General features: G+C 38.2%; 2 protein-coding genes across 3 annotated transcripts in view; both read left to right on the top strand.

Annotated features, from left to right (window-relative positions):
- Positions 1–8,636, top strand: part of si:ch211-198m17.1 (mucin-2) — a 21,930-nt gene extending 13,294 nt beyond the window's left edge. The window contains exons 4-15 of the mRNA XM_057345503.1: positions 2–1,027; positions 1,211–1,312; positions 2,137–2,243; positions 2,534–2,592; positions 2,682–2,827; positions 4,047–4,181; positions 4,377–4,419; positions 4,643–4,680; positions 4,825–4,921; positions 5,116–5,308; positions 6,623–6,637; positions 7,400–8,636. Coding sequence (XP_057201486.1) covers positions 2–1,027; positions 1,211–1,312; positions 2,137–2,243; positions 2,534–2,592; positions 2,682–2,827; positions 4,047–4,181; positions 4,377–4,419; positions 4,643–4,680; positions 4,825–4,921; positions 5,116–5,308; positions 6,623–6,637; positions 7,400–7,528 — 2,090 coding nt within the window. The 3' untranslated portion in view covers positions 7,529–8,636. The remainder of the gene's footprint in view (position 1; positions 1,028–1,210; positions 1,313–2,136; positions 2,244–2,533; positions 2,593–2,681; positions 2,828–4,046; positions 4,182–4,376; positions 4,420–4,642; positions 4,681–4,824; positions 4,922–5,115; positions 5,309–6,622; positions 6,638–7,399) is intronic.
- A 1,783-nt stretch (positions 8,637–10,419) lies between these two features.
- Positions 10,420–11,210, top strand: part of mpp3a (MAGUK p55 scaffold protein 3a) — a 23,734-nt gene continuing 22,943 nt past the window's right edge. Inside the window, exon 1 of one of the 2 annotated variants that reach the window (XM_057347099.1) lies at positions 10,420–10,683. The gene's annotated coding sequence lies outside the window, so the exon portion shown is untranslated. The remainder of the gene's footprint in view (positions 10,684–11,210) is intronic. The other variant, XM_057347100.1, reaches the window with a different exon arrangement.

Here is an 11,210-nt window from a genome sequence, read left to right as displayed (position 1 = left end):
ACACCACCCATAACCACATCAGGAAATGCTACCACAACACCCATAACCACAGCAGGAAATGCTACTACACCATCCATAACCACACCAGGAAATGCTACTACACCACCCATAACCACATTAGGAAATGCTACCACACCGAACATAACTACACCAGGAAATGCTACCGCACCACCCATAACCACACCAGGAAATGCTACTACACCACCCATAACCACATCAGGAAATGCTACCACAACACCCATAACTATACCAGGTAATGCTACCACAACATCCATAACTATACCAGGTAATGCTACCACACTACCCATAACCACACAAGGAAATGCTACCACACCGAACATAACTACACAAGGAAATGCTACCACACCACAAATAACTACACCAGGAAATGCTACCACACCACCCATAACCACACCAGGTAATGCTACCACACCACCCATAACTACCTCAGGAAATGCTACTACACCGAACATAACTACACCAGGAAATACTACCACACCACCTATAGCCACAGCAGGAAATGCTACCACGCCACCCATAACTACACCAGAAAATGCTACTACAGCAAACATAACTACACCAGGAAGTGCTACCACACCACCCATAACCACACAAGGAAACACTACAACAACACCCATAACTACTATAGGAAACAATACAACACAACCCCTCACTACATTCGGAAATGGTACCACACCACCTATAACCACACCAGGAAATGCTACCACACCACTTACAACTACACCAGGAAACACTACAACACCATTCGTCACTACAACAGGAAATGCTACGACACCACCCATAACTACACCAGGAAACACTAAAACACCAGCTGTCACTACACTGGTAAATGCTACCACACCAATAATAACTACATCAGGGAACACCACTACACCAGCAAACGCTACAACAGGAAATACTACCACTTCACCTGTAATTACACCAGGGAACACTACAACAGGAAATGCTACCACAGGCAATTCTACTACTGGACCTACTAACCCAACTAACACCACAACCCCACAAGGTGTGTTGGAATGAGTGTGCTGTGTGTGTGTGCGTGCGTGCGTGCGCGTGCGTGCGTGCGTGTGTGAGTGCGTGCGTGCGTGTGTGTGTGCGTGTGTGTGTGTGCGTGTGTGTGTTTATTTGTCTGTTCATGTAGTGAGGGTCCTCACAAGTGCCTTTTATACCTTCTTTTCTTTCCTTCTAGCTACTTGTCCTGCAGTGCCATGTCCAGCACTCAGTGTCTGTGTGAATTCCGCCTGTCAGTGTTTGGCAGGAACCTTGTTTGATAATGGTGCTTGTGTTGTAAGTAAGTGTCAAATGTAATGCCCGTCCGTCACATTTTCTCTCACTCACATAAGACCACATATGAGGCTCATTAGTATTCCGAATTTTATTTCTTTTCACTGGTATAACCAATTAAACCAGTTGTCTCAAACTCGGTTTTGGGGAGGGCCAAAGCTCTGCAGTGTTTTGCTCCAACCCACACCTGCTTGGAAGTTTCTAGTAATCCCAAAGACGATGACTTCATGCCGCGCCGCAAGAATCGACAGGCTGATGACTTCAAAGTACCATGAGAGAAATTCAAAAAAATCATAAGGAGTTTGCTTTCAAATTGCTCTAGCAGTACATTGATGTCATCCGCCTGTCGGTTCTTGTGGCTCCACATGAGGTCAAACAAGCCTCTTGATTAGCTGGATCAGGTGTGTTTGATGAGCAGAGCTGTGGCCCTCCAGAAATTGAGTTTGAGACCATTGAGTTAAACTCTTATGCTTACAAAGATTGGTTAACAAATCTTGTTAAAAAAAAACTCACGGGAATTCGAGGTGGCTTATTCATATGAATTTGTAAAAAGCAATACTGAAGCCTTGCCCCTAACCCCAACATCACTGGCATGAAAGCATATCATTTGCTATCATACTAAAATGTACGCATGAGATCTTATGAATTTAACCAAAATTAGCTACATCGTAAAATAATTTGGCATGAGATTGTGTTGACCAGTGTTTTGATTTGAGTGTAATATATCTTTTCATTTTTGGGTGAATGGTTCTTCTACATGGAAAAAGAGTCTTATAGTAAGAATTGTTTTGCTTTAACATCAAACTGTTCCCACAACCTGTTTATTTGCAGCCAAAACCTTCCCTAGTATGCTGCGCATGAATCGCACTTTTGTCACAAATATGGATAATCCCCAATCCACAGAATTTAAGGAAATTGCAAAGGAGATCATCTCTGCGGTAGGTCACAAATTTGTATGCTCAAAACTAACATAAATTAACATAAAGTACAATATGAGTTGAGTACATTTCTAATATTTTTATGTTCTGTATACAATAATATAGGCAATTTGTTTATATTGTCTTGGCAGTATATTGGCTTTAATAGTTAAACATTCATGTGAATAAAGACTCATTGAGCTGCCTTTGAGTAAATAGTTTCACTTCCAAAAACAAATCCATATCCTGGATCAATATCCTTCATTTTCTATTACTCTATGTCATCATGCTCTCCTCCTCTTTTCTCCTAGGTAAATACGGCAATGCGTAACCAGTCAAGCTACATTAATAGTGTGGTTCTTAAGTTAGCGTAAGTAGCTCTTCCAACTGTACTTGAATAAAGCTTTCTAAATGTTTATTATAGTTGCCAGTTACTAATCTCTGTGTAAATATTTCCAGGAACGGCAGTGTAATAGCTACAGTAAACAGTTTTTTTGAAGTTAATTCTCCAGTTACCCAGAAAACATTTGACCGGACTATAGAGGAAGCTATAAAAAATTGCGTTTCACAATCCTGTGGCATTCTTGCTAATGCTAATTACACTGGTGAGTAACACATGACCTCTCATTCTCATTATCAATCCAATTGTGAACAGATGAACTAACAGATCTTTACAGCAGATGTTGAGTAGAACATTTATTTTGCATGATGTTTTAGTATTTCTAGCCCTATTTATAACCCTAAAGATGCCAATATGCTTTTAACAACCTGATACAGTACTCATTGCAAAATGTAGGTAGTATAGGTGTTTGTTTAGGACTGTGGTGAGGGTTTTCAATTTATTTTATTTTTAAATCTTACATAAAAAGTTGAATCTTAAAGATATTTGTTTAACATTTTTTATCCAGTAATTAATGTTCTTTTAGTTGTATTTTGTTCAAACGTTTGTGTAGTGTTAAAAAACTGAAACAGGAAGTTTATCTGGACCAGCGTTGGATCAGCATTGCTTATATTTTTCCAAAGTGGTCTATATATTGTTATTGTGATATTCTTCAGATCAGGGTTCCCCAAACAGGGTTTGCAAACCCCTGGCGGTTTGTGAGAGAATTGCAGGGGGTTTGTGAGTTGTTATACTGTTTGTCTATGCCAATATTAGAAGTTGTTTTCATTACATAAAAAAATGTAATTGTAAAGAAAGGGGGTCGCACACCGGCCGCGCTGCACGCCATATTTCTAAAATTCTAACATATTGTTTTCTATAACAGTACAGACACCGACCGGCTGCACCATGCGGCGTCTGGCATGTCACCCTAATATTTCATTACATCATTTGTCTGCACATGCCTTTATTGTATAAATACAATTTTAAAATTAAAGTTAAATTAAAGTTAAACATGCAAATGTGCTATTCAATTATTTAAATACTTATTTAAAATATCAGGGTTACTTCAAGTCAAATGGGTTCAGCTGACAAAAAAGTTTAAACCCCCTGCTTTAGATGATAACAGTTTTCTGCAGCTTGACATGCTTATACTATCTTATACTATTTTATCATCTATTTACCAACAAAATCCTGTAAAAAAAAGCGGTAATATTTGGCAGCTGGGGCACTATAAGAAAATGTAAAGTAACATTGTTTGTAAAGTATAAATTACATGGTTTTCCTGTTATTTTACATATCAACTTAAAAATATGTGAAAACTGTGTAGAATTAAAACAGTAAAATTCTGTAAAATTACAGTTTTTTTTACAGTGATAGGTAAAAAGAGACTAAAATGGTGGCCAGTTAAAGGAATTAAGATATTCCTTTTCCCCTTTTGATAGCAACCAGCCTGTGTGCGCAGTTACCTGCTCCTTGTGATGACATCTCTACAGTTTGTGGCATGAACGATGGTCTTGTCAACTGTCCCTGCAGACCTGCCTATGTACCCAATCCTTACCAGAGCATGAGTTGTGTAGGTGAGTGACTGTGTTTGCAGTAAAGAAACAGGGATGAAGTGCAGTTTGGGGGGCATATAATCAATTGTGTTTACCTTTGTATTGCCTATTTTACATGATGTAAGAAATGCATAAGAATGTAAATCTAAGTGAGCTCCAGTAATGAAGTTTGCTCAAGCTTTTTTCTTTTTCTCTCTCACTTTATTCCTTTCATAGTCTGCCCCAGTGGCCAGAAAGCGGAAGAAGGGAGCTGTGTTCCGTGAGTACCTTTTTATTTTTTATTAATGTACATCACCTCTCAAATATCTATGTAAACTTTGTGTGTTTGTCTTACGGATGAAATGTGTACACAGAGGGTGACAGAAATTCAGTGGTTGAATGTATGACATGTGTAATAGAAACTACTGCCCCCTTGTGTCATGGCAATATTGGGTCAATCACAGTTTTCGTGCAAAGCTTTTGCATTTATTTACCTTTTTTAGATGTCCGTTTGGCTATTCTGGATTCAACTGTAATGACTGTAAGAATTCCTTTTTTCATTCATTTACTATTGAAGCAGTCATTTCAATCCATTCATTACATTGGATCTGCTTGTATTGAATAACTGAGCATGTAGACATGCATGTGATCATATTTGTGTAATGATCTTTGTCTCTCTGTCTAGCCTCTCTGTTGGCTCTAGTGGTAGTGGCGTGTGTCTTAGGGGGAATTCTGCTCATTGTCATTTTGGCTGTTCTCATCTACATCTGTGTGACTCATAGGTGAGTGTTCAACTTACAGTACTCATGCATGAAACCAGCCAATCAGACCGGAACTGGTCATTTCAGTCAGCACTTTTTGTTTGCAATATGCATCGGCTGATCAGTGTGGTCAGGGGTTCGTGTCAGCTGAGACTGCTGGTCAGCTGACCTGTCCAGAGGTCCCACCTGATGACTGTGTGTGGTTGTGTTACCAGAAGGGGGAAGTCTCGGGACAGTTTTTACAGCACCCCATATCCTATTGAGAATCCAGGCCAGTCCACGTGGTCCTCGCAGGGTATCGCCCCTATTCCTCGTGCCACTCTGGCTTCCAGTTCCAGCAATAATGCCGGTGACATCTCTCTGGAGATGACAGAGGGGGCGGGCAGGAAAAGAAATAGCAACGGATTGGTGAGTGCTTCGCCTCCAGTATGCCAATCTGCATAAATTAACCATTAGTTCACATAGCAGATACATTTATTTTTAATTTACAGTGGGTTAATAATTTAATTATTTTTAAATAAATTTAAGCTTGTTTATTATTATTATTATTATTAATAATGTTATGATTATTATTATTTTGATAATCTTAAAAAGAGGCTTCCATTAAAATCTAAAATGCGCCTTTTGGTGAGGGACAAACTTCAGTATTACTGAATCTTTTCACTCTGTGACTTTGCTATCCTGAAGTGCTTACTAGTATTTTCTGATAAAGATTTTGATTTGCTCAAGCAAGATCAACTATGTATGTATGCCTCTGTAAGCTTTGTGAATATAACAATGCTAATATTATTCTCTTGTTATTCAATAATCTTAAATCTAAATAAAATTAGCCCACTGTAAATTAGAGGTCTGTATAGTTCTAAAACTCTACATATATCTTGTCTCATACTAACACCAATAACAGTGTCACAACAGTAAATTCATCACACTAACAGATACTAATGCTTTTTTAAAATCAAAACTAAGTCCATTATCGAATCTGTACTCTGCCTGCCAAGCTGACTTCTGACATATTCCTATTTTAACCAAAGATCAGATTAATATAATTTTCTTCCAAGTATTACTTAAATAATGGACTTTAAGTCTGAGATGCTGTCCTACTACGGCCACACACAAAATAGGTATTGTATTACAGTAATATAACAACTGCAGTTTGCAGTTAACATGAAGTCAAGGAAGATCAATAGAGCCTAAAATGATAGTTCACCCAAAAATGTAAATTTACTTACCCTCTTGTCATTTCAAACATGTATGACTTTCTTTCTTCTGCAGAACACAAAACAAGATATTTCGAGAAAGTTAAACAATGGCGGTACCCATTGACTTCTATTGTACAGATACAAAACCAATGCAAGTCAACGGCTACTACTGTTGTTCGTTTACCATCATTCTTCAAAATATCTTCTTTTGTGTTTTGTAGATGAAAGAAAGTCATACAGGTTTAAAATGACAAGAGGGTAAGTAAAAGATAACAGAATTGAGATTTTTGGGTGAGCTATCAATCTAATACTTGGAAAACTGAGGTACCCTCTACAGATTTTTTGTCAAGGTTGTAAGACACAGCTTGGTATAATAGAGTTTTGTGATCAGCTAGTTCTTAAACAAACCTATTTGTGTGTATGTGTATGTGTGTTTGTGCATGTTTTTGTCATGTTGTGTATGTGATATCCCGTATGCTTGGTCTTGCATGATTCCCCCTCACATCATGTTCTATGACTGTAGAAGATTAGAGGAAAGGTAAGTCACCACCCTGTTCCCTCTAACCCTCCCAATGATGAAAAACTGTGTCGGTAGCGTGTGTGCTGGTGTGCGCTTTTCAAGCTCATTTTGCCTTTCGAAGGAATATTCCAGGATAAATGCAACTTCATTTCTATGACACTACCCTCGCCTCGTTTTTCAGAAAGGTTTTACATATCGTCTGTTGGCCTAAAATACTGTATGTCATTGTTGTCCATCAGTGTTGCTGTGTTGGGATGGTCAGGTCACTTAAAACAATTAGAGTATTACATACAGTAGTTGACACGTTGTCGTGACATCCATCAACAACAGTAAACCTGAAAATCCTGTACACAGGTTTGCATGAGCATAAGAATTCATGTGGTGTTACATGATACTACTGAAGCCAATGCTTGCTTTGGTGAGAACAAACTCAAATTATTATGAGCGTAAACTTGTGTCACAGATCGGATAAAGCTTAGATTGTATTTTATCCAGAATATTCCTTCAGTATTTATCTTTACACTTTGTGAGTGTACGATTCTCAAGTGCTTAGATTTTGATGTTTGCTCAAGCAAGATCAACAAGGTCTATATGCCGTCGTGAGCTTTGCTTGTGAATATAACCAGTTTATTTATGAGGGTAAGTAATTGAGAATTTCCTGCATGCTGGTATTTAAAGAGTATTTGGATGGGAGTGTGAAGGGGTTGTGTTGTTTTGTTGTGTTGTTCACATGCATGTTTACCTGCATGTGGATAATACGGAGTGTCACCTCTCCTGCAGACGGGCTCATATGATCTCACAACGGATGGCATGAGGACCTTTAAAGGGAAAAACCCCTCACGGTACTCGTACTTGGTGGGTCAGGAAAACCCCTACTACCTGGACGGAGAGGAGAGGAGAACCACATGAGGAAAGATGGAAGGCTTGGGTACAGGTGTATAATGCACAGGTGGAAGCGTGTAAAGGGAATAAGAATAAAAAGTGCAATAGAGCAACATTATAACATGCCTTGGATCAAAATGTAGAACTCTTCATGTTTTAAATTTAAATTGTCAACATTCAGCAGCAGATTTTTTTATTTTTAAATATCTCTCACCCAGGATAAAATGCTCGCTTCCTACAAGTGCATTAATGATTGGGTATACTTTTACACAGCATGCATTTACTGAGGTGTTCTCATTAAGCTAATGAGAGCAGTGAACATGTTGACGTTTTTCTTTAGTTTCATATTGAATGTTTTGTTAACGCACCTGTCATTTTCGTTCAGACTTCTCGCAAATGTTACTTCTAGAGAAAATGCTTTGGTATGAAGGATAAAGTGTTGAGACACATTTGAAGTTTACAACCGAAGACACGTTCTTATGAAGAATTTCAACAAATGTAATTTATCTAGCTAACCTTGGATAGGTGTACAGTAGAGTGACGTTCTGCCACCGTCTAAACGTTACTTTGTAGCGTGAGCATGTTTCTTCACACAGTGATATCAAATATATTATGTATGTATGTTTGTGTGTGTGTGTGTGTGTGTGTGTGTGTGTGTGTGTGTGTGTGTTCATATTTTTATATCCCAGTGGGGACCTAAACTTGAACGCACACCAACACATGGGGACTCGTGTCACCGTGGGGACCAAAATTGAGGTGCCCCATGGGCAAAAAAGCTTATAAATTGTACAGAACAATATTTTTTAAAAATCTAAAAGTGCAAAAAGTTTTCTATGATCTTTAGGTTTAGGGTTAGGGATAGAATATACAGTTTGTACAGTATAAAAAACATCACGCCTATGTACTGTCCCCGCGGAGATAATAAACCAGACGTGTGTGTGTGTTTATGTCTCTACCTTTTGAGATGATGTCTACCAGAAAGGTCTTAAACTCTCAGTTTTGAATAATTGGCTGAAAGCTCCAAAGAATTGTTTTATATCAGGGAGATGCATGTCAACATAAAATCTCTGTGTCTGAATGTGATGTTGTTATTTGAATAGGAGATTTATGCAATAAAGAGGAGCTTTTAAAGAGGCCTCCTTTTGTAGTTGTGCCAATCATTATATTTATTCAAATCAAAACTCATTGTTTATTGGTTCACATTTACTAATTTATGTTTTACTGGGCTGTTTTCTGTATGTACAGGCTTTTGTTAAAAAAATGCTCTTTTGGAACAAAGTGATCATCTTCTGTATACTGAAAGGAAATAAACCAAATATATAGTTGTTTTACATTTATTATTTATTAAGTGTATGTTTTTTGTGTGTATGCACTTGCTCTTTCTTTCTTTCTTTCTTTCTTTCTTTCTTTCTTTCTTTCTTTCTTTCTTTCTTTCTTTCTTTCTTTCTTTCTTTCTTTCTTTCTTTCTTTCTTTCTTTCTTTCTTAAATTACACACAATATTAAGACATCTATTTATCAGTCAGGTCAGGGTTTAAGCTTTGCATCCAGCCCATAGGCAGATCTACATATGTTGTATTCATTCATTGATTAATTTATTGATTTAACTATTCTGTTTCTGTTTGTTTTCTAGAAATGTATTGTTAAATTGTCTGTGTTTAATGACATTTTTAAATACAAATGTATTTAAATTATTACCCTTCGTAAAAAAATCCTGAAAAAAAGCTGAGGTGCCAGAAATATATCGTGAAATAACAGGTTTTCCCCGTTTCCAGTAAATGTGCGTTAATAAATACATGAAAAATCTGGGAAAAAAACTATACAATTTCGTATTTTTTTACCATGTACGTGGAAAATCTGTAAAAAAATAACGTTAATTATTCATAAAGAAGGTTAAATTACGTTTTTTTACATGCATAGTATGAATTATTGCTTTTGATACAATTATTAATAGGTCATTTCATCCTGTAGCCTATATGGCACAGTCACTTATAACAAAGACAGCTAATAACTGCTTGATTGTAAGCTTAAAGTTAAGGTTGTGTCCCATTTAGAACACAGAATCTACAAGTTGTAACAGTCTTGTCAGGTCTAGCTAGGAAACAGGTTATTTACATATAAAGATGTGACCTTTCATTCCCTGTGTGTGTGTGTGTGTGTGTGTGTGTGTGCGCGCGTGCGTGCGGTGACAGAGGGACACTTGTAAATCTTTTCCTCACAGTCAGATTCTTGGTAACAGATGTTTCTGCATAAATTAAACAGAGGTCCCAAAAACAGCCTTATCAACCCTATAATGACCCCTACAACCAGGATGATGAGCTCTGACTGAAGAATGAGCATAATTATCCATATGCAAGATAGTGTTGCAGAGGACCACATGGCCATATCAAAAACACATGCACACAAAAGGCTTAAACCTATAAGCCTCTGATTAGTTTAAAATGGTTCACGCTCCCTGCAATGAAAAGCCTAAACAGACGTAAGCTTTAAATAAGTCATCTTTATCTCAACTCTATTGGTATATATGTGCTTTGTATTCTGCACCTGCGTCTTTTACATTCTCATTATTGCATTGCCTTGTAGGGAATGTTCCAAAGAGCATCCAGTGTGCTTCAATGAAAGCAATGACATCTGAACTTTTGTATCAAGTTAAAGTTTGTTTTTTGCTGTTATAATTATCCCACTTCAAATAGATTGATATTTTCGCTTTGTTCTTTCACTTGCTCATATATGCAATGCCGATTTAATCCACCTGGTTTAATCCACCAATGCACAGCAGAACAAAGGAGCATAAAACTCAGATAGGCTACACACACATATATAAATAAGCTCCCATGAAGAGTGTGAGGGGGGATGGGAGCGACTCTGCTCTTTTTCTGAGCTGTTCAAGTGAACGCAATTATCTGTGGGGTGGTGGGGGATACAACGCCCACCTGCTTCTGTCTCTGGTGACATGAGAACAGCAGGGAGAGAGATACTAGCTGGAGGAGAGAAAAGAGGAGGTAGGAGGAGGGAGACGATGTGCAGGGGAGGGGGTTTGTTCTGTATATGTGTAGAAGAGAGAGAGAGGGAGAGACTGGGGCGGTAGCTAGAGGAAGAGTCGCAGTAAAACATCAGTAAGGCAGCCTTCTATACACGACATATCCAGCAACACTGGAACAGAAGAGCAGACACAGAGCCAGAGGTAAGCTGCTCATTTCTTTAACATGCATAGGCTTCAATAAAGCAGATAATAAATGCAACGCGGCTCTGCAGTGTGTGAGATCATGTGTGACTGTATGTTCATGACTGTATGACTAGTACAAAATCTACTGTAGGGCTTTATTCTTTCTACGAGTCAAATGGTAACATGTGCAGATCAGCAGCACTGCAGAGCAACTGCAGATGGAGGAGGAGAGAGAGTCAAAGGAAGAAAGAGAGAAGCAGAGAGTAATGGAGAAACAGAGAGGAATGCATTAGGCATGTGAGCAGAGAAAAAGGCCAGTGATGATGGAGAGAGAGCACGCTGCTTTAAAAAATTGCAAAGCTGTTTTATTAATGCAGTGGCTGTATATGTTTGTCTGAGATACATGCATGTCTGTTGCATTTGTTTGTGGGTGGGTGGGTGGATGTGTGTGTTTGTTTTTATGTGTGTGTGTGCGTGTGTCTGTGTGTGTGTGTGTGTGTGTGTGTGTGTGTGTGTGTGTGTGTGTGTGTGTGTGTGTGTGTGTG

Source organism: Triplophysa rosa, linkage group LG11 (genome assembly GCF_024868665.1).
Source record: "Triplophysa rosa linkage group LG11, Trosa_1v2, whole genome shotgun sequence".
Classification (NCBI taxonomy): domain Eukaryota; kingdom Metazoa; phylum Chordata; class Actinopteri; order Cypriniformes; family Nemacheilidae; genus Triplophysa; species Triplophysa rosa.
Note: the sequence above shows the minus strand (reverse complement) of the source record. Positions and strands in the feature narration are given on the sequence as shown.